A 26,311-nucleotide genomic window follows, 5' to 3' on the forward strand; every position below is an offset into this window, starting at 1 on the left:
GATTGGCGAAAGGGCTTGTTATTCAATTTCGGACAGTTAGTTCAGCCTCCCAAATCAAAGCATTGACAAATTTAAAAGTAATTTGGTGCACACGATTATTACGCGATGACCGCATACCACAGTAAGTAGATCAAAACATGCCAACCAATTAGGAGAAGATTTCGGATGACCTCGAGGTAAAACACTTTAATTGAAGGAGAAGAGCATCCAATCTAGGGAGGAGAGGTCGTTGCAACGACAGGGAAAAGCTTTCCTAGACTACTTGACTTTAGTTGTAAGAGATCTGCTTAGTTCAATCTTTGGTTTCTAATTTTTCAACCACTTCGTTTAAATATTATGTTATAAGAATCTCTAGTTGGAATTTTCTTTATAATATGTTTCGTCCTCATGTTCTCACTCGCGTGGTCTTGTTCAATTTCAGGATCTCTGATCGGTTGATTTTATAACTCTAATATAATCAGCACATGCAAGAAATGGTAATCTCTTTCTCTCGTCTCTCTTATAATTTATTGACTAATGCTTGATAATAACCAATCCAGTAGCTGTGAGTATTGTTATTTTGGAAGGTAAACTGATAATGTTCTTGTTAGAATAAACTTACTTTTTGCAGAATCTTGTAACTTCTGGAATTTATAGATCAAAGATAACTTGAGAACAACCTTCTCCATTAATATTCTTGAATATATAACAAATAAATACAGAACTCGCTAAATATAGATTTAGAAATTAAATATGATGAATAAGATTTATGCTAGCTAATTATAGTACATTATCATCAACTAATTATAACTTTATTGCTTTATCCTAAACTCCCTCTTACTTCGAGATTCTCAAGATTTTTACACGACTTTGCTAGTCTGAAATGAGTGAATGAAGATTTGAAACATCAATAAGATAAGCAAAATGAGAAGAAACAACAAAAAAAAACGTAAGACAAATCACCATAATTCCATTAGCAGCTTCACATGATTTAACAAATTATCATAATTTGTAATAGATAGATGCAACATACCTAATATTCCCGGTATTCCTCATATGCCTATCAAGTTATCATTCATAGGGAGATGTTTCACATACTTGATAACCAAATCTTTTTTCATCAGCCATCATGTTAGTATACACACGCCAAGAGGTCTATTCTGAACCTATATCGTTAGTGAGAAATGGTGTTAAGCGTGTAGAGATGCAATGGAAATGAGTCTTATTTATAGTGGTGTGACAGGTTAATAGGGTTTTGGGGATGGAGAATATTCAAAATCTTGACCAGCACTGATTGAATATCTTTGAAAATATTCAAATCGGCATATTCAGATAACAAATAAGGATAATATCAAATTCGTTACAGTTTATGTTTAGAAATTGCCATATATTGTAGTTTGTTTTAATACTGAATTGATATGGTTTAATTTTTTTGGGAAATAATATTTATTTCTAATTACTTGTTTGCATGTTTGTACGAAAGGAATATAAAAAGGAAATAGAAAAGGAATCTACCAAAGAAATTGAACTTCGGTAAATACAAAATAACAACTCATAATATGAATTGCACTTAACTCATTAGCACCAATTTAGGAAACGATTAACATCCGGAATATATGTTTGTTATAACTGAATCAACATTTCTTTGTGTCAGGATTTTTTAAGGAATATCTCAAATTATTAGGATCCGTATGTCTTATTTGCGGATCAACAAACTTAAAATAAAATCGACCCGATTGGATTTCTTAAAATGTACTTCAAAAATGTTAAGTAAACTAGGATATGATCCGCGGTACACCGCGGGTTGAATATTTTGTTTATTTTCAATCTTTATAAAATGAAGAATTTGTTGTGTATAATGTTTGTAGGTATTTGTGTTAGATTAATAATTCTCAATAAGGTTGTGTATGGTTTTTAGTGAATTGTAAGTTTATAATATTAGTAAGTGGTGCACGATTCTATAATATTTTATTTTATTCTCTTTTTTGTATTAAAATTATAATTTAGTGTTTTTAAATTTAACCCGCAGAACATATATAATTTAGTAACTTTGTATTACAATTACAGATTTAGATGTGTTAAAGAAAACTAAAATGTAGAGGTGTCAAAGAAGATTAACGCTTATTTTGATATACTATAATGTTGATTTTTAAAAGACCTAAAAATTACATTTTTTTGTAACTAAATATTTAAATTTTAAATTGTAGTTGTTATGTTATTATTGTAGTTTTTAGTGTTATTTTTAATTTGATGGTTACTTCTAGGATTTCATCCATCTTGCGGTATACTGTCTCATATTAATATCGATCAAAATCTGTCTCATCCAAATCCATCCGGCCATATAAGCCCATCTCATCTAAATCCATCCTGCCATATAAACCCATCTCACCATTTAAACCCGTTCCAGCGTCCCGTGATATCTAAGAATCCTTTTGTTCACTTTCTTTTCAATAATATTTTTTATTTAAAATATATATAGTTAGAGTTAATTTTTGTAAAAATTTCAATCTAACTAATTCTTAAACTTAGTGAAAGAGAAATAAAATATTATGGAAAGTATCTACGATATGACCCGTGGTACACATGTTAATTCTCCTATTTATTTTTAACTTTATATCTTATATTTTATTTTATTTTGTATAAAATTAGTTGTTGTTTTTGTTGATTATAAAATCATGATTGATTCTCTAAGGTTTATAATTAGTTGTAATTTTCTGTGATTATGTAATCTAATGTTATTTTTGTATTTTATATGGTTTTCTTGAATTATATATTTGTTTTATACTAACATTATAATTTATAAAATTTGTTCAAATCATTTTGTTTATTAATTAACAACATAACCAAAATAATAAACAATTGAAAACCCAATAAACAAATCCCAAACCCAATAATTCATTGAGATTGAAACCCAACTTAAGTAGTCATGTGATGGTTTTTGTAATCAAAAGAAAAAAAAAGAAACGGTGAATAATTGGTATCTAGAAAAAAAACAAAGACCCGGAAAAAAAAAGTTATCCTAGATAAACGAACTGGATTCATGTTCAATTTCTCTCCGATCCAAGTTGGAAACTAATTCTCCTTTAGTGTGAAGAACTTGATCAGATTAAAATCGGGTCAATCGATATGTAAGTGATTTTGACTCTTTACTGATTATTTACTTATCAAATTCTTTGGCTCCTCTCCAATGGAGGAATCCAAAGACGATTTCGTATCTGTAGACGCGAATAATCTAGTTCGGCCCCGAACCGTGAAGTAGAATACTGTCCCCTACACTATTCCAGAGTGGAGTGGCCCTCCGTGTCACCAATTTCAGCTTGAAGTTCTCAAAGAAGGCGCCATTGTTGAGAAATTAGACGTGTAAGTAAACTCAAACTCTTATGAATCTATTACCCTCTAAAGCTTTAAGGCTTCTGATTGAATTAGGAAGGAAATGGTATGTAATTCGTATTTGTTCACTTTGCAGCTATAAGAGAGGAGCTTACTTGTGCTTGCTGCTTGTGTCAAATTGGTGTATCTAATTTGACTTTTTAATGTTATGGTTCTGATACTAGATAATATTGTTATCATGTATCTCTCTAGGAAGTAAAAGAGGCCAAAGATGGATTTATTATGATTCATTTGATTAAATCTCAATATATGTGAACTAAGTTTTGATCATATTTTTGGTGAGGATTATGGAATGTTCAATGTACTGCTTGCCTTTGAGACTTGAGAAGCATGGGAGCAAAAAAAAAACGAAAACATTGACTACTGTAAATCATTCTAGGGTTGTGCACTCTGCTTATTTCTCACCTTCTGGCTTTACTTGCAACTACGAGATATAACATCTCTCGAGATAACAATTTTGCCTTTGCTCAAGAGCTCTTCCATTGATCCAAGCTTTATGCTCTTTGTATCTCTTTCCTTATGGATTCTTAATATGTATCTTCATATTGTTTTGGTTTTTAATCTTCTTTAGCTAATACTATGCATGTCCTCATGGTTTCTGTTGTCGCTGCTAATTTTGTTTCTTTCTTTATTAACACAAATCTTCCGCAAAGCTATGGAGAGAACCTAAGGGCAGCTTCTAAAGGTCGGATCTGCAGCTCGATTGGCTTCCGTAATCGTTTGTGAAATCTTCCTTTCTTATCTTCTGAACTACATTTTTTAATGCATTTCCTACATAGTCTTTGAATCCATTCAAAAATGTCGTTGACACAAATCTTCAGCAAAGCTATCGAGATAACCTAAGTGCAGTTTGGGCTTATCTCCAGACCGATTGGCTTCTGTGATCGATTGGTAAGTCTTCCTTTCATTTGGTCAGAACCTTGACTACAACATTTGTCACGACATTCTTGCAAGTATCACTTGTTGTGTTAGTATATTGGCGCCAAGAGTAAAGCACCTTCACCTGCACATGCCAAGACGTCTTGTATGGCTGGATGTCTCTCAAGAAAGCGAAGGAAGCAGCCATTTCATGTCGGTAAGTGTTTCTGCTTTGAATATATCGAGTACTAGTTTTTAACCCGCGGAACACCACGAGTCTATATTTTTCTAGAAAAATAAAAATTTAATTTGTTTAGTAGATTAAAAATAAATATGATTTAATGTTTTGTATTTTCTAAATGTACATCTCTTATCTCTATATATTATTTAGTGTATAATAACTATGTTTGATTTTTACTAAAATATAGGAACAATAACATATCATCTCTTATCTCTATATTGTATATTATTTAGTGTAAAATTACTATTGTTTATTTTGTTTAGTGTTTAAGATAATATAATTGTATTTTGATTGTTATATCTAGGATTTCACCGTGGTATACCGTCTAGTATTACTATCGACTCAAACCCGTCCTAACCAACTAAACCCGTTCAATGAAATTAAATATTATTTGTCATTTTTGTTTTGATAATAATTTAATCTAAAATATATATAATTTAAATAAATTTAAAAGTTTTCTTTCAAATGGTTATTTAATTGTTCTAAAGTTCATATATTATAATATTCTAAACCCGTCGTACCATCTAATCTTGTTCGGTGATATTAGACATTATTTTATTTTTTGTTTTAATAATATTTTTATTAAAAGATTTATAATTCAAATCATTTAAAAAATTTTCTTTCAAATGTATTTAATTTTATAAATTTCACATATTATAAATATTCTAAATGTTTTTTTCCGTTAAAACATTTAATAAACTTTAAATAAGTACAATATTTACCTTTAATAAAGTATAATATTACTAATGTCTTATAATTTATCTTTTTAAGTAATTAAAATTGATAGAGATATATTAGATAAAAAAATGCTAGTAATTAAGAATATTAATTAATTGATAACAATTAAATGCCACTGGCATTGATTTGTAAATAAGTCCCAACTTAGGATTTATTTGCTAAAAGTGTTGCAAAAATGTATATGTAGATGCTCTTTTGATAGAAACCTTGGATTGAAGCAAATGAATTGAGTTATTATTTATAGTGGATGAATGGTTTGTAGGGTTTTGTGAAAGCGAATATACACAATCTTGATTATCAAGGATTTTGTAATATTTGAGAATATTAAAAAGAACATACACTGTTATTAGATTCGAGTATATGCCGTGATGTTAACAGAGAATATAATCAGTTGCCAAATGATGAGGCACGTTTTTAAACTAACTAGATACTCGAGATTCTATTGGTGAAACTTTGTGAAAATCTACTTAGTCGTTTGGTGAGATTTAGGACAACAATTGGTAAGTGAATAACCTTAATAAAGATTTTGGGAAAAGAAAAGATATGTTTTGGTAACCATATTGATTTCAGTAATTCAATTAAGCGAGTTTCAAGGATAGTGATAGATTACGATTATTGGGATAGCTGTTTTTGGGGAGATTATGATATTAACAGCTTGATTTACTATATATTCTTGCTGTGATTAAGACTGATTTACTATATATTCTTCCACGAAATCGGGTAATTGAATGATTTAGCCGCGATTGATTATCATAATGATTTAGCCGATATTTTTGCTTCGTTTGTTTGCAGGAGCGGGAAAATTTGAAGGTTGCGAAATATAGGATTTGGGCCGAAAAGAGAGTGAATTTACTGAATGGGCCGAAAAAACGGGTAAAAACCCGGGTAAAACCCAAAAAAACACCCGACCCGAAAAATTCCTTATTTTGTACTTCAAAAATGTTAAGTAGATTTCACATTTGGGAAAAAAAGTTTCTGCCATTTATATTAAAATCTATATTTCATAAATGATCCACACCATACAAGTAACAAATCTCAATCAAAGTCTTAAACTAACATTACAAGTGGCATGAGTTAACAAATTCGTTCTCATCTAAGCTCCACTCACTCTCAAGGGTTGACTTGAGGCATCAATATCTTGAGCTGCACTCACTTGAGACTTGACAAATCAAGAATTGGAACCTACACTGCAGTAGACAAAAAAACATTGGTTAATTAAGAAAGAAACTAACAAAATCAACTACTCTTGTTTAACTTTCCATTTTTTGCGTATATGAAAACAAAAATCTCAAGTTGTTCACTATTGGTCTGCAAGATAGCAAGACAAGATAGCAAGTGACACTGAAAATTCTTAAAGTACTTGGAGGAGTTAACAAACTCACCTTTTTCATAAGAGTACACAACAGATGTTGTAACGTCGTCATATCTTCCAATTGTATTGACTATTCCAGCGTTTAAACCGTACTTGTAAATGAAACACATTTCTTGAACATTTAATCTCCATTCCGAATATAAATACACGAGTTCCTTACAAACATGAAGCGATCAGCTATGAGGTTATGTGTGTTCTTCGTCTTAAGAGTCTAAATAAAATCAGATTTCTCTATTCAACTCCAAACAACTTAAGGTTCAACATACCAACTTCAAAACAAAATCTTTGTTCTGTCCAAACCACTTGAGGTTCGGAATCACAACTTTAAAACTCATATTTTACATATTTGAGATATTATGATCTGAAAATTTAATTTTAATGTCTATTGAAAACAAGATAATCAATGAAAAAAACAGTTTCTTGAATCAATGAAGAAACTTATATGAACTGGGGACAAATACTTACTGCAAAAACCAGACATGGAAGATAAAGGTAAACAAGAAAGCAAGATAGCTAAACTACAAGCGACACCTGCTGCAATATGTCCTGAGATCACCCCCAACGCAATATTCCAGAACTAACCACATATGAGAAGAAGTTTATTATGAAACCACAAGAATATAATAATTAAACAACTATATATACTACGAGCAGCAGAATGTTTTGTATTCTTGTTATATATGAAACCACCAATTATTAGCTAGTAAATTTTCACCAATCATAGAACTTGAGTATGTATGTTTGGATGATTTAGCGAATATAGGATCCTGACTTCAAAAGGAAGAGCAAAGTTACCAAAATTCTCAATATCCAAGTCACTTCAAAAATTAGAGATTGTGGAAAAATGAAGTTTGGTTGACAAATCTAGAGCAAATCCATCACAATCCAATTATAAACTCCTTAAAGTCATGAAATCCAACATAATCTCAGGTAACACAAGTATAAATCACTAATTTGGCCAAGAGAAGACTCATCTCCTAATTACCTCATGAAAAAACTTTCTCTTTCTGCGACTTGTCGACACTCTTGCAGGCCAAATACTTGATAGTCTTCTTCTTCCTTCCTTTATACACATTCTACAATACAATTTGAACAAAACGTTACATCAATGGCTTTGTGAATATATGGTATTCCCTTGGTTACCTTAAATCAGAGATTCACCTCCAAATCCAAACCCGAAACTTAAAAACCCTAAATTAGATCGAAGTTTCTATTCTATCAGATTCAAAACCCACGAATCAGCCTAACAATGTTCAACTGTGTCTTCGAAATCGAAAATCCCCAGATGTAGGAAAATTGTAACAACCTGTAGAAGCAATAGAGAAAGAGACTTACCTAGAGCGATGTTGTCGCATTGAATAGACTTAGGCTTGTTGAGACCATGAGAACAATCTTCAATTCGAGTTTCATAAGCAAGAGAGGCATGTAGGCTCGATCGAAGGTAATTTGGAAGCTCACCTCTTATGCCACTATTGGAGAAGAAATAATCACTCGTGCCATTCTTATGTTTGGAATATTATTATTGATTTTTATTTAAATCGAAAAATGAGGAAAGGACGAAAAACCCTTGCGAAACCACAAAAACTACAAGAAAACTTAATTTGTTGGGCTCGGGCCCAAAAAAAAATGTAAATACTCGGCCCAGTTGTATTATTTACAGAAAAAACCTAAGTAAAAACCTAAGTTCCCCCTTTTCACTTCTCGACTTCTTCCTCTTCTCTCCGTCGTCGTCTTCTCTCGTCTCCGACGATACCACTTTCACCGGAAAAATCAATCTCTTCTATTCTTCTTTCTTCTCCGTTTTCGTTCGTCTTTGTCTCTTTCATATCCGCAAATTTATTTTCCAATGGCTAGAGTAAAAGACTCATCTGGAGAATATGAATCAACTAGGGTTGAATCGACCGGCGAAATTCCTCCATCAGTCGACGACACCGCCGCCGAGATTCCCCAAAGAGATGAAGAAGGCACAGAGCTTCTTACAACAGAAGAGGAAGCCGGAGAAATTCAGCCTACAACCGGCGATTGTGACGCAGCCGATTTGGGTAATTCAAACGCCGTCGCATGGGAATCAATTGACGATCTTTCAGACCCAAATGCCGATTCTTGTGCAGAAGAAGAAGAGGCAACGAATGCAGTTGTTCAACATGATGATGGAGCAAATAAGGTATGATAGAAGACCGTTATTTTTTTGATTAGGCTCGTTTTAGGATATTATGCATGCATTGGTAAATGATTGGATTTGTGAATGGTGCTTCAGATAAAACAAATAGTACAACTAGGTCGTAAATTTGTGAATGGTCATTCAGGAACAACTAGTACAACTAGGTAGTTAATGTGAAATTGAAAGTATTTTGAATTGAATATGCAGGATGATGGTGATGATGATAACCTGCCGTAGAATATGCAGCATGGTGATGATGATCTTCAGCCGCAGAATATGCAGGATGATGATGATGATGATGATGATAATCAACCATTGCCGCCAGAAGTTATGTACTTTGATCCAACTACCTACACGAAGGTGTGTAAGATAGGAACGAGGTGTCAGTTGGTACAAACAGTGGAATTTATAGAGACTTTGGATGCAGAACTGAAGTGGTTTAGGAATCATGACCAATTTAAGCACATATTCCACATGCCTAAGGAGCCCAATCACATGATTCAAGGCATGTGGATGCTTATGGTTCGCACGGCTAAGACAGAATTGGCGAGAGAGTGTTGGTTTGTTGTCAATGGAGTACCTATAAGGTACTCAATTAGAGAGCATGCATTGTTGACCGGTTTGAACTGCCGTGAGTACCCAAAAAACTATAAGACTTTAGGCAGTTTGAAGTTTGTGGAGAAGTTGTTTAAGAGGACTGAGGACATCAAGATTAAAGACGTGGAAGAGAAGCTGGAAGAGTTTAAGAGTGAGAAGTCTACTGCTAGGTTGAAGTTGGCAATTCTGTTATTCTTAGCTAAGGTTATGAAAGCTGATTCTAAAGGGGATTCGAAGATAAAGGAGTTTTTGCTTAGGATTGTGGATAATGTCAGAGCTTGTGAGACATTCCCGTGGGGACGTTTTTCCTTTGAGCAGTGTATGGAAGGGGTGCGGAGAGTAATGAAGAACATGAAAGGTGTGGTGAAACAGAAGGCACAGACTGCTTTTTATGGATTTATTACTCCACTTGAGGTAAGTAGTCGAGTAAATTATATGAGTGGCTAGATTTTGTTATTGTGAACTTTCATTTACTTTTATGTTTTTGTGTCTAGATTCTGGCATTTGAGTGCATTCCGCAGCTTGGGAAGAGATTTAGAGAAGCTGTACGTGCAGACAAGGAATGTCCAAGAATGTGCAAGCACAAGTTCAGTGAAAGTTGCATGAAGGGATTTACTTTGGAAGAAATAAATGAAGCACTTGGAGATATAACGGTTAGCTTTGTTCTCTTGAAATCTATGTTTATAATCTTTGTGGTGTTTGAAATATATGTTTACTTGACAGGATATTTCAAGCATCTTGGAACCTGATATGGATGAGAGAAAAATGTTGTCACGCGTTGTAGAGAAGCATGTTGATGATGGTATTGGATATATTGATCCAATTGTTGATAGTTAGAAAGAGAGGCTTATCGTAGAGAAAAAGAAGATTTTCTGGCGTAGTCTCTACCAAGCAGACATTGATGGTAGACGTATTGAAACTGTTGATGATGTTCCAGCTGTACCTGAACCTGAAATCCCTGGGACATCGATTCTCTCGTTCAAGGAAGCTATGGAGAGAGGATTTGACAAGCTCACGGACAAGCTTGCTGTGATGGATAGCGAAATCAAGCGAATTTGTTTGAGAGTACAAGGAATAGAGGAATATGTGGCAGATCAACTTGAGAAAGAGGCAGAAAAAGACAAATATGAAGATATGCGTCCTGGTTCAGCTGCTGATTTTGTGCCACCGTCTTATCAGCCAAGGGATACTCAGAGCAAGGCCTTGGTTATTCACAGTGGAATCCGTGACCCAGCACCTCCAACTATTGAGTCTCTAAGTGAGTTTTTGTTGAACTTTTGTGTAGTGATGCTTTCACAATAGTTCTTACATGTTTGGTTACATATTTTTGTAGGTGATGGCAGCGATGAGTCCGATGAAGAGGATAAGAAGAAGAAGAAGAAGAAGCAGATATCGAAGAAGAAGAGAAAGCATGTTGGTCCTACTCTGGAATCTGGGAAAAAACGTGGAAGGAAACCTTCCAAGTATAAGGGGGAAGAGTTTACAGCTGAGGGGAAGCAAACGAGGAAGAGACTTTGACTTTTCTTTCTTGCTTATGTGTGTGTGTGGACTCTTAGGTGTTTGGAGAAATAGGACTTTCTTTTTGTGTATTTGGGAATGTTATGCGTAGTTTATGTGTAGAGGACAAACTTATTTTCTGTAATGGTTTATGTGTTTTTTGATTTTATTAAAATCAAAACGTTTGGCTAAGTTGTCCCGGTTGGCCGGTCAATAGTACAAGAGTTGCTAAGTTGTCCCAGTTGGCCGGACAATACACATAACTTAAAATACAAGAGTTGCTAAGTTGTCCCAGTTGGCCGGTCAATACACATAACTTAAAATACAAGAGTTGCTAAGTTGTCCCTATTGGCCGGTCAATACACATAACTTAAAATAGGTAAATAGCTAAGTTGTCCCAGTTGGCCGGTCAATACACATAACTTAAAATACAAGAATAGCTAAGTTGTCCCTGTTGGCCGGTCAATACACATAACATAAAATAGGTAAATACATGTCTAATTAGGTTCAAATATTACATAAAATCCAGAAACATAACATAATTAGGTTCAAATGCCATACACCATCCTCAATAACATAAAACACATCATAATCACCATGTAGAAAGTAATGCCCTAAGCCTATCAATCTCGACTTCTTTGGCGAGTAACCTTTCTTTAAGGGTTTCAATTTCGCCTTGCATGAGTTGAATAGTTTCCCGGATGGACTCCAAAGCATGATTGCATGCTAGTTGTCCATGTCTTAGTGCGGAATCAAGTTTGTGATTTACCTTCTCAAGCTCCTCAGTTACCGCCTGATCCCACCACTGAATAAGGTGGTTTCGGGACTCGTACTCTTCATCCTGCGAAAGAGAGAAGACTTCATAAATATAATTCACATGTACTTTGTTGTTCCAATGAAATGAAAACACAATAACTTACTTTAAGCATTGGGCATTTGTAGACTCTGTCGCCTTGCCTGTAACCAGTTTTGCACACTTCAAGTTTTACAGGCTTACCACAAAAACATTTTTCTGGAACCCCCCAATTTGCATCGGCATTCGCCTCTCCACTATTCCAACTAGTTTAGGACGTGGATGGTTGAGAGTAACTATAGGGCCTCTACAAAATAGAGAAACCCGTAAGAAACCCTAGATCTACTAATTACGGCGGCTAAAAACCCGTAAGAAACCCTAGATCTACTAATTACGGCGGCTAAAAATCCGTAAGAAACCCTATATCATACCTTGGTTGTTGTTGTTGTCGTCGGCGGCGGCAGATAATGGGAACCCTAATTTCAGTTGTCGTCGCCGATGTTGGGAAGGAAGAAGAGAGAAGAACGAGAGAGAGGAAGAAGAGAGAAGAACGAGAGAAGTGAAATAGAAGAGAGAGGGAGAAAGAGAGATTGAAGGAGAATAAATAGGTAGAAACTTTGTAATGTGAACGCAATAATCGTAGTGTGAACGCAAGTCGTGGGGTCTATTTTTAAAAAAAATTGTATTTATTTGAATATTCAGAATACACATAGTTGTATGTATATGTACAGTTGGCCGGAATCACAAACAGTTGAACTATTCTAAATTTTGTGTTTTTGAAGTTGAATCTGAAAAACCAACTCATTTTTTAGTTGGTCCCATAAGTTTTAACATATTAATGGATTTTAATAAGTTTTGATAGAATCATATTTAGTAAATAACTGTTTTCATACATAACGTATGTACATTGGACAATCATGAACTATATGTTCCTTGTTATACATAGGTGATTTATTAGGAAACCAGTTTATGATCAAGTTTAGTAATAACAATGTTGTAATATCATATTTTGGATTTATTCAATGTTTAGATGTTGATAATAGCTGAAAATATTGAGAATTATTTTATCATTTTGTTAATCCTAAAATACAGATACATATATCAGTTGTCTCAGTTGAACTTAAAAAAATACATTAAACTTGCAAATAATTCAATAAACTTGCAAAGAATTCAATACAAATACGAAAACATAAAACATAGTACATCACACTTACAAATAATATAATACAAATACAAATGAACTTAGTTGTATTGGTTGAACCCTTTCTCCAGTTGGCGAGGTTCTTCCGGTTGAACCCTTTCTGCATCAGACTTAATCTTCCTCAGGCTGCAACCAAGCCTCCAAGTTTATTCCAGGTTGCGATTTTCTCCTCTTTCGCGCTTCACCAGCTGATGGAAACCGCTTCTCTTGATTTCGTCCTGGTCCTTTTGGTGTGTATTCCGGCGGAAAGGCAACTAACTCTTTAATATGGGCAGGAAGAACCCAAACCGACTCATGTGGGACTACATACAACGTTCGGTAATAGGCCAATGACCAACTATCTATCAAGTAATACACAGAGCAGAGTCCGTAAATCATCACATCAATCATTGGTAACAAGTGATATTTTCTCGCTTTTTTAAACACACCATTAATGGACTCCGCAGAATTACTAGTGTCAATGTTATACTTGTCTCCTTTAAAATGGCACCTCGACCATTTCTCAAACCCTACTTTCACAAGAAAGTCAACAGCTTTAGGCCATAAACTTGTAAAATGACCAAACTCTTTCTCGAACTCACTCTCAGTATATGCATGAGCACAATCCCTGAACTTGACAGCAGCTCCATCCTTGTCAATTTTCACACGATCTCTCATGTTTTGACACAAATGCCATATACAAGCTGCATGAAGCGCATTCGGGTACACCGTCTTGACAGCCTTCTTTATGCTTTGATGCCTATCACTAATAAAGACCAATCTGGGAACATCCGAATATACAGTTTTCAGCTTTTCTAAGAACCAAATCCAACTTACATCCTTCTCGCTATCAATGATTCCAAACGCAAGTGGATAATGATGATGATTAGGATCGTGTGCTGTTGCAATAACCAACATCCCACCATACACAGTTTTAAGATGAGTTGCATCCACAACTATCACTTTCCGCATTGCCCTAAAACCTTCAATGCAAGCGCCTAATGCAATGAAGAGGTACTTGAACTTTTTCTCTCCTTCCAACTCCACATAAGTTACTGTCCCTGGATTTACCTTCTCTAACATGTAAAGATAAGAAAATAACATCGTGTAGCTTCTTTCCGGAGTCCCTCGCACATCACTAACATGTAGCATTTTGCCTCTTAAGGCAGTGGAGTATGAACAATGCACCCCAAGTCTTCCTCTTACAATCGACATAATGTTTTTTGGAGTTGGGGTCTCTAAATTTCCGGGATAGTCACAATGCAAAAACCGATGCTATTAATCTTGGTGTGCCTCGCTGTATACTGTTGCTTGTAGTCTCAACACTCCGAGAGCATGTATGCATCTTTCTATGCACTCTAACACTCCAAAAATGAGATTTCTTAGTTCTCGCAACTCTTAGATACCAAGTACACCCTTTAGAAGCTTGGCGGCATCGTAGCATAAGTCTCAACGGGTCTGACTTAATAGTATAGACTCCAAAAACTTCTTTCTTTGCAGCTCTGTTAACCAATTCCCACACAGCCTCCCTTGAACAAAATTCTTGACCAATTTCAATACCCGTACCATCATCCCATTCTATAACCTGCGGAGTAACTTCTACACTTCGTGGAATATCGTGAATATCATCATAATCAATCCTATCATCCTCATCTTCTTCCTCAACAGAATTCACCGGCCTTTCCATCGGCCTTTCGACAGCCACGATCTTCGTACCTACTACATTCTCACAATCATTCACATCATTATCATATCCATCATGCACCATCTCATATACTTCATTTAAAACATTTACACCAACTGAAATTCGACGCTCCGGTACAGAAATTTCCTCTCTCCTCTCAACTCCTATACCATTTAATTCCTCCACATGCAAAACAGGAATCCGACTCTCTTCATCAGATTCTGTTAAAAATATGAAGACATCCTCATCATCTACAATATATGTCTCTCTCCTAACTTTAGACAGATTGTAACTCAGTTTCAACTTGACAGAAGCTTCATCAATCGCAACCTTCTTCATGATCTTGTCAACTAACATCGAATAGGTAATCTTCTCCAAACTACTCGTCTTAAACGATATAGCATATAGTGAATTTTTACCAATCCACTCATTCACTTCAGAATAGTATCCTCCAAAGTCAAAATGTACCTTAGTGTGGATCTTCTTCTTCATCGCTCCTGAAAATACAACCAGGTCAACTCCAATCAAACATTTTAATAGTTATACCACATGTACTCTTATCATACGTTGAAATCAATCTCTCGTCGCACTCGATTCTACTGAACCTAATTCGTTACCTTTCAATTGATTTCCAATGTTAATACATACCTATTCGTTAAACTAATTGGTTAATCTAAACTTTGCAAACACAAACCCCCCAAATCTTTAATATGAAATCTCGAAATTCAAATTCAACTCACATTCAACCTACATTCCTTTGCTCATCACCTCAAATAACGTTTCGGCAACCTCTAATCGATTACTCTTTACTTTGCAAACCAATCATCAAACTATCAAATTGAATCTGGGAATTATATAGAATTCAAAATCCCAATCTAAAATCACAATACACCAATGTCAAAGGAAATATGAGAAGAAACTGACCTAATTCGTTGGCTTTTACGCCGGATTTCAAGTCGGCGGCGGCCGGAATCGATGGTGGCCGACGAAGAAGATGAACGTCGACCAAAGAAGAAGAACACGACGACGAAGAGGAGAGAGAACGGAGGATCTCGATTCTTTATTTAGCTTTTGAATTTCTTTTTCATTTTTTTAATTAACTCATTAAGGGTACAACTGGTATATCACATTTTCGGTGGCATTCAGATTAACTGATGGCAGTCCAGATCAGTTTTTTCAAAAAAGTGGCATAAGTGATAAAAGTTCAGGTAATTTAGGGTTTGGGTGAGCTTGGTCGAAAAAATTAGAGGTGGAGGGAGGAGGTGGCTGAGGGGAAGGAGGAGGTTTGGGGAGATGGTCCAGCCATAGCGGCGGAGGCGGTGGAGGAGCAGATTAGAGACATCATTGATAGATGGAGAAGAAGATAGTTGCTCCTCGAGAGCTTTTTTTTCTTCGCTCAAAGTTATTGTGTTTTTTTCACAAGTATTGGCACTTAACTAAATATTTTGGGCTAAGTAGTGGCGGAATAAGTGATTTAGTTTTCCCCTTAGTGAAATTATATCTTAGCGTTGTTTCAATGCTATTATACAATATCTAAAATAAAATTTCATTTTTCATAACATTTACGGAAAATGAGCTTTGGTGGTGTGCTATCAATGTGGATATTTGTTGTAGCGTAAACACAATGTCATTAAGCAGTTCTTGAGCCAATTGGATTCCTTTCCTTGGTATGGAGATGTGAAAACACACTCCAATTTCTCTCAAAACCAGTCGCACTACACGTGAGACGAAGAATATTGCAAAGTCTCTAAGTGTTGGTGTTGTGCCTCCATACGCAGACCACCACGTAGCTGGTGATTGCTTTTTTCTTTTGACTTATTACCATTGGAATCCCAAAGAGTCCATAAGCACTCTTAAACTATTCTAGTTCGTCGCTTAACCTATCTTGAGTTGCAACAGCAAGAACCAACCTATCAAATGTGTAGATAGACCTCTCCCAACCTCTTCACAATGCACTCCAGACTCTGGATTATACTGAAATTTCGGATTCAAGAAGTAGCCATCAGGCAAAGGCTGATGGAGTTGACAATCTCAGTGCTTATCGATAATTTCAAATGAATCTTTGTATTTGTCTTTTTTACCATTGAAGGTTTTAACAATGGCCACTTTAGCCTTATCCATTGCTTCATAGATGTATCTCGTAGCTGGTTTCTTCTCTCCGTCAACCATCCTTGTGCCAGAAACTGTCTTGCATAATGATCCTCTTCACAGTCCTTGCTCCTATTTCCTTTTGCCATTTGGAATCTGCCCATTCTTGAGAAGTCGCAGAATTCCTCAAGTTTTTTCTCTGCTTATGATACTGCCCAATTGTGTGAAAGACGTAGCAAACCGTGTTACAGCCGATCTTTGCAGATTTCCATCGCTTGTGAATTTTTCTCATCATATTCACAAGGGAAGTGTGACCATAGATATAATCATTCTTGAAGATGCATTGTGTGATAACAGTCTTCACTTCCGAAATCTTTCCTATATCCTCAAGCATGAGGTATATGCAATGAGCAGCACAAGGCGTCCAATACAAATGAGGTCGGTTTGCCATTGATAGTTGGCCTAGAACATAAATGAAACACAAAACGAGTTAGAAGCAGCTATGAAAAAACCAAACTCATAAAGCTAAATTTAAAAGATTTTAAACACACTAGCTTTCACATAGTTTGATGCGTTGTCGATTACCACTTTGACAACATTAGCTTCCCCAACTTCATCCACCATAAGATCCAGGTGATCGTACAACATGTTAGCATCTTTCAGAACTGTTGAAATATCAATTGATTTGATGAAAATTGATCCCTTTGGCGAGTTAACAAGAAAGTTGACAATGTCTTTTGTACAATAGAATCTCGCCATCTATTAGACATTATTAAACAACCTTTAATTGCCCATTCTGACTTGTGCTCCACCAACTTTTTCTCTGTTTCAATGACTTCTTTCTTCAATAAAGGTACTCTTAGTTCATAAATGATTGGTGGCTTAAAGCCTCCTTAAAACTATCATAGTTAATTGCATTAAAGGAAAGTTTTGCATCAAAGAACCACCTCGCAATAGCACTACATGCTATATGCCTAAGTTTCTTATCACACACTCCACAATTATTTATTCTATTGTCTTTTCTACCTTTCAATACATTAGGAAGAGTTGGACAAACAAACATGTCCATTAGACCTTTTTGTTTCTTCACAGGTGGCTGTCTTCTTTCATTTCCCAAAACTTCAGCTGCTTCTTCTTCTTCACCATAATCGTCATATGAAGTGGCTGGGGGTGGCATCATTTGAGTAGTGGCTTTAATTTCAGTTTTCTTAAGCATGGAATCTTTTATTTCTTCCCTCATAATAGGAGGAACTAGAGAACATTGAGTAACATTCCTAAAACCTCCAAGAATATGCTGTTTTGCACCTTTAACTCCACCATTTGTGACTTTATGACAATAGTTACACCTCCAACTACCATGTTTAAGTGGCACAGGCTGTGCATATTTCTTGACTGGATCAAGATTCTTATGAGACAACTCATCAGACATGATAAGTTGTTGAAAGAATAAAGAGATGGGAGAATAGAATGAAAACATAGAAGAGAGTGTGAAGAAGATGAAAGACATAGGCTGTGAGATACTGAGAATATGAAAAGACAAGAGGCTAGAGACGTGAATATATGTGAAAAGTTTTTAGGGGTGTTCTCATTAAATTCGCATGCCATAATTTTGAAAACATAAAAAAGCAAGTAAATATTGATAGTATAGAATAATTACCTTATTTTTCTGAGGCGCTTTTCAAGGCTAGGCGTGATGAGAATCTCCTAAGGAGTCATCACTCTAAGTCGGTGAAAAGATATTCCTTAGATTCAAAGGACGGTGAAGCCACGAAGAATATGGACGGTGGAGCGAATGGTGACACAAGAGTTGCAAGACTCTTGATTTACCGAATTTGAATCTCTTAGATATGACACACTAAGATGAATTCAAGGCTGAAATTGGGAATCACTCTCTACAAGACTCCTGGATATGACGCAAGCTCACTTAACTATGGAGTTCTCTTAGGACGTTTGACCGAAAAGGTAAGTGCACTTTAGTGACATAGGTAGCCAATCAATTCTTTTAAACCTTTCTGCATGCATCACCATATTCCTGAAACTGGGGTGTTACAATTATTGTCGTGGTCGTCTTCTAAAAGCTTGGTAAGAGGCAACAACTTTGGGATACCCCATTGTTTAGCCTCAGCGTAGAACAATCTGCATCTCTCAGCGTTTGTATATAGTATAATGTATATATCGTCAACTCAAGACTTTAATCTTCTTCAATGAACGTATTAAAAAAGAAAGAGTCAAAAGAAGTTGATTACTAATGGATCTGCAAAGCTCTTTGCTAGATTGATTCAAAACAACAACGAAATAGCGAACTCTCCTTTTCCATCCAGGTCTCAATGATTCAAGACTAAATACGTTTAGATAGAGAGACAAGTGATCATCACAAGCAGGGAAACCCTTGGGGTGGACAATAAAATACCTAAAGACAAAACCAAAAGTTCTGAAATCTTTTACACAATTTGTGTAAGCTAAATTAAGCCTTAAGATATGATAGAAAGTCTGTGGATGTCGGACTCACACACTCAAGTATTTATTTATTTAGTGAGAAGGATTATTCTTGAGGACAAATAGATAGACGATTATAGAGAAAACTATGAGCTTTGTAAGAAAATGTGTATAGTCAGTTTGCACAAGAATGCGTGTGTCCTTTACATGGTCTTTGACCCATAATTTATACTCAAGGAATACATTTAATCCTCATTTACACACAATTACTCTGTCTTAAATGTGTCCGTTTTAGTCTTCGAATTAATTATTCAAACGTTCGAATTTGAACTCACTCCAGACTTCCTGGGCTTCACCTTCCGGTCCATCTGGCTTCTCCAATCCGAGTAATTTTAACTTCGGTGTTGTATCCACCTCGCGAATCAACACCTCGCTTATACTCTTACTTCGAGGAAACTCATGGGCCTTTCCTCCTTTGGGCCTTTCTTACCTGTGTAGTAATCCTTGGCCGGTCCCGAGCCCATGGTGCGGGATCCGACACCAACAATTAGCCCCCCAAGTCTTTCGAAGTGATACTCCAATTTGGAAGACTTTAATGCTCTAAGGGAAAAGATTGCGCCAAATAACTCTCTGATTTCCCGCCCAAATCACGTTATTTCTTTGATTTCGGAATCAACTACAATTACTCTCGTGACATCTGTCACAATTATGACCGTATATCGCTTATTTACTATTAAAGCGGGGAAACTCTTCCACTTCCCCCACGACTCCCAAGGCGGTTTCGTCATCATCACTGGCTTGCGTATGGTAAATTCATTTTACTCTTTCCTTGTTACTTTTCACGCTTCACTTTTCTTTTAGAGCAAAGTCCCTTTCTTCTTCTTCTCTTTGAACCTTCAATCTCTTCACTCTTTGTACGATGAATTCTGAAAATGAAAGGCCTGAATCCCCATCTTTCGAAGATCTCGGTTCTAGTAATGACCTTTGCACCCGGCCAAATGATATCGCCGGTCCCCACTACCAAACCACGTGCACTCTTCAATCCCTTAATCGATTGGGAGAGCTTTGTCGGATTCTGGCTGAGATTATGAAAGACTCGCAGATGCCGGAGCCCACTGAATCACCGGAGGACCACCGTCCCGGGTTCTTTTGTGTAAACGAGATCTACTTCAAGGGTTGCGGTTTGACTTTTCCCCTTCCCGGAGCCCTCGTTCGATACTTATTAGCCCTCGAAATTGCCTTGCCCCAATTAACCCCTAACCTCCTCCGGACTATTCTAGGGATTATTACTATCGCGGCGGAAGCCGGATATGTCATCGGAGTTCCCGAACTGAATGAACTTCTTAGCGTGAGGAGTTCTTCGAAGAAAGTGGGATACTTCTCGGTTATCCGAACGCCAACAAGAACCTCATCTCGCATCTTCCTAATAAAGACGAGAACTGGCATCACCCGTGGTTCTTTATTAGTCATGTTTACTTTGTAATTAAACTAGGATTCAACCAGCGGTTCACCGCAGGCCTCGGTTTTATATGATTTTTTTATTAAGTATTTGATTATGTTTTATATTCATAATTTACAAAAAATATTTTTTATTTAATCCTTTATAAATAATGATTGGGATTTTGTATTGGTTAGTTGTTATTTAGTGATTAGAAGAATGTATTTTAATGTGTTTAAATATGTGTATTAACTAGATTTTTAACCCGCGGTATACCGCGGGGACAATAAATATTTTTTTAAGTTAGTATATATAAAAGTTTACAAATTGTATCTATCTATAAAAAAAATTTATTTTATAGTTTACAATTGTTATTAAGTAACATCCTGCCAAACCCGTCCCGCCAATCCGTCCCGTAAAAAAACCTATTTATTTTATTAATGTTGAACTTATTTATGATATGTTTATGAATCATTGTCTAAATATTTTGTAATTTTGTAATAATTAACTGCTATCAAATATCTCTGTGGATTGATGCGTATAATCGAATTGTTATAGTCATGCAAAAAAGCAATATCAAAAATGATAATTTTGTAATTTTTAAATAATGTTAAATATTTTGGAAGTTTTATTTTAGTAACTAATCGTGTAGTTAATGTAGAGAGTCTTTGGGAAGATAGTTAAATGTCAAATATTTAATTTAAAGATTTACTTTCTAATTATCAAAAATAATTATTAAATGTCAGTGGCAGCCACTGTAAATAAGTCTCAACTTGAGGATTTATTTCACAAAGTGGCTGCAAAAATGTATATGTAGATTAGTAAATCCAAAGATACCATGAACAATATATATTCGAATTTGGAATATAATTGAATGATTGACTATATTTAGATAAATGGTGAATATTGAAGAGTTGGTTATGGTTAGTATTAGATTTAAGAGAATAAATTATTCAATCTTCGAGCGATTAGGCAGTATATGATCGAATGTGCAGTTTTAGGGATCGAATATGCTCATATTTAGATACCAAAAATGAGGTAAATATACAAAAATTGTTAAAAGGTTAAGATTGCATAATATGGATGCTAAACCCGATTAGGAACTTGAATCCATGATTAAGAGTAATTACTCCTAACCCATCCGAGTCATTAACACGCGGATCCTATAATATTTAATAAAAATTTATTACTAAATTACCCTTGACAATTATGATTAACAATGAACAAAATCCAAAATTGAAATTGAAATTGAGGCGAAATTTGACCATTTTTTTAATTTGTACTTCCCTTTTAATAATAAAGGGATTTACGTTTCATTTCATGAAATTTTCTGAAAGAATGATGAATTGTATTTGTGGAAATGTAATTTTATTTTTTTGGAATGTATATGAATTAGTGTGTGAATGAATTTATTTAATTTTGTAATGTCACAAGAGGTTTATATTTAATTCGCCGGTCATAATTTTATAAATTCCAAAACAAAATCAGTAAAATCTAACTGAATTTTGTATTTTATATATAGTGTTCAACATGTTGATAGATATATTATACTTACAAATTTTTATTGAAGTTAATTTAAACTGTTGTTTACTAAATGGGCAAAGTGTGTTTGGGCCAATAATGCAATTTGTATATTTTTAATGAGGGTCACCGAATAATGAGTTAGGCCCAATAATGCAACGTTTATTTTTTTAAATTATGAGTGTCACAAAATAATGAGTTAGGCTTTAGGCAGGCCTTGAAAGAAATATTTGTTTCATTACAATTTTTTTTTAATTGTAGATTCAAAAAATAATGAATCAGAAATTGTTGTCGGCAAATGGCTCATCATCTCCTCCATGCGGAAATAAAATCCATCGTCTTCTTCGTCCGATCACTATTCTCCATTGATAATTTCTTTTTCAGTAGCATCGATTAAATGCAAATCTATCGTCTTCGTCGTTTCTGAAAATGTTTTATGTATCATCTTCTTCGTGTCACTGCAAATCGTCATGAATAATTTTGTATTTGAACGGTCCAGATAAAGTGTAAAAATTGACGTTGAAATCCGATGTTGGTGAATAGAAGTAAGTCCATATATGAGATTTGTTATTTATAGAAAAATGTTAGATGATCAAAGAAACATGGTGACAAACATTTTTCTAGATTTTTTTTTTTTGTGTTCACTTTAATATAAAAAATCATACAACCTATTCAAGTATTGAAAGATAGGAAAGCAAAAGTAGATACGATATATCTCGAAAACTAATTCATAGTCGAATATATTATATGTGAACCAATATTAGGTGAAAGAGAGTAGATGTCGGGAGACTACGAGTGAATCAAAGGAGACGACAAGTGAATCATTGAAGATGACGAGAGAAAATTATAATGAAAGGTGATATATGTTTTACTATTTTAAACATATAACTAGGTCAGTACCTGTGCTACGCACGGTATCCATGCTTTAATCACTCATCAAATCTCAATTATGTATATATTACGAATTTAATATATTTAGTTTGTCTGTAAATATTTGCTTCTATTATTTAAAAAGTTTATCAATATATTATTGGTATCATTTAAATATGTATATTATTGAATTTATTATATAATTGATGTGTCCCTTTGTGTACATAATTGTATATTTAGGATATATAGTCTCTTCAACTTGTATTTTGTTTGTCTTTAAATATTTATATGTATTCTAATTTTAAAAGTTTATGAATTTAGTATTGGTATCATTTAAACATGTATACTAATGAATTTATTATAGAACTGATATGTACTTTTGTGTACGTAATTATATATTTAGTATATGTACTTGTACACATAGTATGTGTGGTTTTTCGTGTACTTTAGTAACTTGTAAAATTAATTATAAAATTTGACAAATTAATAAGACAAACATAAATTTGTTCAAACTCATAATTATAAACAAAAAACTAAAAAGAAATATTAATAAACTACATACAATAAAGGAAGCATTAAAAAATGATAGTTCTATAATAATTATTCCAACCTGCACATACAAAAAAATGTCTAAGTTAGTATTTCATAAAATTGTATAGAATAATTACTATGTTAAAGTAATCATAATAAATAATTTATACATGTAGGATTAATCTACTAAAGGTTTTGGAATATTTATTTGAAAACAACATTTGTGTTTCTTTTTTCTGTTTTCCTTTACTGCCTATAATAAGAACCTTCAACCCTCCTTTTGATTTCACTCTAGACATAACGACATATAACTGTCTATTTGAGAAAATAGGCTTCGGAAAATATATATCAATATTGGCTAATGATTGGCCTTGGCTTTTATTGATCGTCATAGCAAATGCAACAGATAAAGGAAACTGCCTCCATCGCATTTTAAAGGGTTGACTATGCTACATTACCCAAACTATACCGATTCTTCAGTATACACCATAAACTTTTTGCTTCTTTTTTATACATCATAAACAATTATTTGCCTCTATTAAACATCACAATTATATCACAATTATAGATTCTCTTTTAATAGCAATATAGTGATTCTAAATTGTGATTTGATTTAGTAAACCGATATTTGCGTTTAGAAAACTATGATTAGAATAAGTAAACCCAAAACCACTTTTTTTTTTTCTTGCATGAATAAAAAGGGAGAAAAAAAATAAAACCCACGTTTAAAACCCATCTTCTTCTTCTACGTATCTAAAATCACAAACTTAGGGTTTCTCTCTTCCTCTCAATTTCTCTGGTATGGTCTTTTCTCTCTCTTTGGTTTCATAGTTTCTTTCTATCTTTGGTTTCATATAGCTTCTCTCTCACTGGTTTTGTAGGTTCATAATTTTTTTTAAGTTTCGTAATCAACGAAAAAGACATGGATGACATATAACCCGACATTGACATGGAAGATGTTGATAACAATGGTAGTGAGGAAAACGAAGATGACAACAAAAGAAAAAGAAACAAAAGGGAAGGTAAGAAAAAGAAAAACAAGAGTAAAGCCGAAGATGTTGAGGATGTGATTGATCGGTTTGAGTTCGAAGTAGAAGATTCAGTAGGAAATTTCGTTGATGAGTTTTCTGTTGGCCGAAATGAAATTCCAGATAGTTCAGATGAAGATGAAGATCCGATTGTTTTGCGAGATAGAAGAATTCGAAGGAACATAGTCGATAGATTATCTATAGGTCAATTATTCTTCAATGGTGTTGAGTTTAAAGAGGCTGTAATTGAGTATGCTTTAAACACAGGGAATAATATAGTTTAAGGAAGATGGGAGAAGACAAGGCTTGAATTCAAGTGTGGTATCGTAGGTAAGTGTAAATGGAGGGTGTATTGCTCTTATGATGAGCCGAGACATATGTGGGTGGTAAAGACGACATATAGAAAGCACAGTTGTACTCCGAATGGGAGATGCAAAATACTCAGAAGTCTTGTTATTACAAGACTTTTCATGGACAAGCTAAGAGTAAATCCTAAATTCATGCCTAAGGAAATTCCAAATCACATTAAAGATCATTGGAAGATAGTGAGTTCTAGGGGACAATGCCAGAGCGCCAGGCTGCTAGCTCTGAAGTTGCTTGAGAAGGAGTATGAAGAACAGTTTGCTCACATTCGCGGTTATGTGGAAGAAATGTTATCTACAAATCCGGGATCAACTGCCATTGTTGAAACTATCCCTAACTCTGCTGGAGAAGATGTTTTTAACCGCTTTTATGTATGTTTTGAAATAATCCGCATACTTTGGAGAGGCTCTTGTCGACCAATTATCGGACTTGATGGTACGTTCTTGAAGACGGCAGTGAAAGGCGTGTTGTTGGCTGCAGTTGGTCATGATGCAAACAATCAGATTTATTCACTTGCTTGGGCTGTAGTACAATCTGAAGTTGGGGATAACTGGCTATGGTTCCTCAAGCAACTCAAGGCTGATTTAAAACATCAAGATGGAGAAGGATTTGTTTTGATCTCTGATAAATCAAAAGTATATCAAAATTGTGATTTTTCTCTTTGTTGAGACTTTTCTTTCTACGCATAGGATTTTGTTTTTGCTAGTTTTCTTCTCATTGTCTTTGCTATTGTGAATAATAATTATCTTTCTATTTTCAGGGACTCATCAGTTCTGTACAAACAGAATTACCTAAAGCTGAACATAGATTTTGTGTAAAACACATAATCGAGAACTTGAAGAATAAGCATCCAAAAAAAGATTTGATCAAACTATTTATATGGCAACTAGCTTGGAGCTACAACAAGACTCAGTTTAAAGAAAACCTCAACAAGGTGAAAGTGTATAGCATTGACGTCTACAATTTAGTGATGAAAAAGCAACCCGAGATGTGGTCAAGAGCTTTCTTTAGACTTGGAAGCACCTGTGAGGATGTTGATAACAACGCGACGGAGTCATTCAACGCATCAATTACGAAAGTAAGAGCTAAGGCAATGATTCCAATGTTTGACACAATTAGGAGGCAAGCTATGGAGCGCATGGTTAAAAGGCATAACAAATCCAATCATGAAGGGATGTATATAGAGTATGTTGCCAAGATTCTTGCGAAAGAGAAGAAAGATGCAAACAAGTGTGAAACATTTCCGGCAACTCCTGGAATTTATGAGGTTATGCTTTATGGGAATGATTATTTGGTGAATACGAAGAAAAGAACATGTACATGTGGTAAATGGCAAATCAGTGGGATTCCATGTAAGCATGTGTATGGAGCAATGATTGATTACGATATGAATGTTGAAAATTATGTATCAGGATTTTTCAGCACTGATTTGTGGCAAGTCAATTACGAGCAATCCATACATCCAATGAGAGGGCCACTACAAGAATATTCAGTTTTAATAGCATTATAAGATGGCGGTTTATGTGTTTTTGCTATTGTTGACTCA

General features: G+C 34.7%; 4 protein-coding genes, 1 long non-coding RNA gene and 3 pseudogenes across 8 annotated transcripts; 4 read left to right on the forward strand and 4 right to left on the reverse strand.

Moving 5' to 3' along the window:
• Window positions 1-3,203: 3,203 nt before the first annotated feature.
• Window positions 3,204-3,486, forward strand: AT1G06957. The gene is made up of 2 exons (NR_139173.1): window positions 3,204-3,338; window positions 3,409-3,486. It is a non-coding gene; the product is annotated as an other RNA (long non-coding RNA).
• Window positions 3,487-6,946: 3,460 nt separating this feature from the next.
• AT1G36078 (uncharacterized protein) lies at window positions 6,947-8,067 on the reverse strand. Its single transcript, NM_001084199.1, has 3 exons — window positions 7,914-8,067; window positions 7,564-7,654; window positions 6,947-7,155 (listed from the first exon to the last, which is right to left on the reverse strand). Exons 1-3 carry the CDS (start codon window positions 7,931-7,933, stop codon window positions 6,979-6,981), a joined length of 288 nt encoding a protein of 95 aa, NP_001077668.1. The 5' UTR covers window positions 7,934-8,067; the 3' UTR covers window positions 6,947-6,978.
• A 357-nt stretch (window positions 8,068-8,424) lies between these two features.
• AT1G36080 lies at window positions 8,425-10,854 on the forward strand (annotated as a pseudogene; the record flags this gene model as incomplete). The annotated part of the gene is made up of 1 exon: window positions 8,425-10,854.
• A 431-nt stretch (window positions 10,855-11,285) lies between these two features.
• On the reverse strand, window positions 11,286-12,202 carry AT1G36085 (mutator-like transposase). Its single transcript, NM_001333176.1, has 3 exons — window positions 12,058-12,202; window positions 11,754-11,933; window positions 11,286-11,674 (listed from the first exon to the last, which is right to left on the reverse strand). The coding sequence occupies exons 2-3, from the start codon at window positions 11,760-11,762 to the stop codon at window positions 11,426-11,428; spliced, it is 258 nt and encodes an 85-aa protein (NP_001322962.1). The 5' UTR covers window positions 11,763-11,933; window positions 12,058-12,202; the 3' UTR covers window positions 11,286-11,425.
• Window positions 12,203-12,938: 736 nt separating this feature from the next.
• Window positions 12,939-14,982, reverse strand: AT1G36090 (annotated as a pseudogene; the record flags this gene model as incomplete). Its single annotated transcript has 1 exon — window positions 12,939-14,982.
• A 1,669-nt stretch (window positions 14,983-16,651) lies between these two features.
• Window positions 16,652-18,007, reverse strand: AT1G36095 (DNA binding protein; the record flags this gene model as incomplete). The annotated part of the gene is made up of 3 exons (NM_103306.1): window positions 16,652-17,040; window positions 17,130-17,243; window positions 17,605-18,007. 3 exons carry the CDS (start codon window positions 18,005-18,007, stop codon window positions 16,652-16,654), a joined length of 906 nt encoding a protein of 301 aa, NP_174842.1.
• A 1,926-nt stretch (window positions 18,008-19,933) lies between these two features.
• Window positions 19,934-20,497, forward strand: AT1G36100 (myosin heavy chain-like protein; the record flags this gene model as incomplete). Its single annotated transcript, NM_103307.1, has 1 exon — window positions 19,934-20,497. One exon carries the CDS (start codon window positions 19,934-19,936, stop codon window positions 20,495-20,497), a length of 564 nt encoding a protein of 187 aa, NP_174843.1.
• A 3,826-nt stretch (window positions 20,498-24,323) lies between these two features.
• Window positions 24,324-26,275, forward strand: AT1G36105 (annotated as a pseudogene; the record flags this gene model as incomplete). Its single annotated transcript has 1 exon — window positions 24,324-26,275.
• Between the last annotated feature and the right edge of the window lie 36 nt (window positions 26,276-26,311).

This window comes from Arabidopsis thaliana (assembly GCF_000001735.4).
Source record: "Arabidopsis thaliana chromosome 1 sequence".
NCBI lineage: Eukaryota > Viridiplantae > Streptophyta > Magnoliopsida > Brassicales > Brassicaceae > Arabidopsis > Arabidopsis thaliana.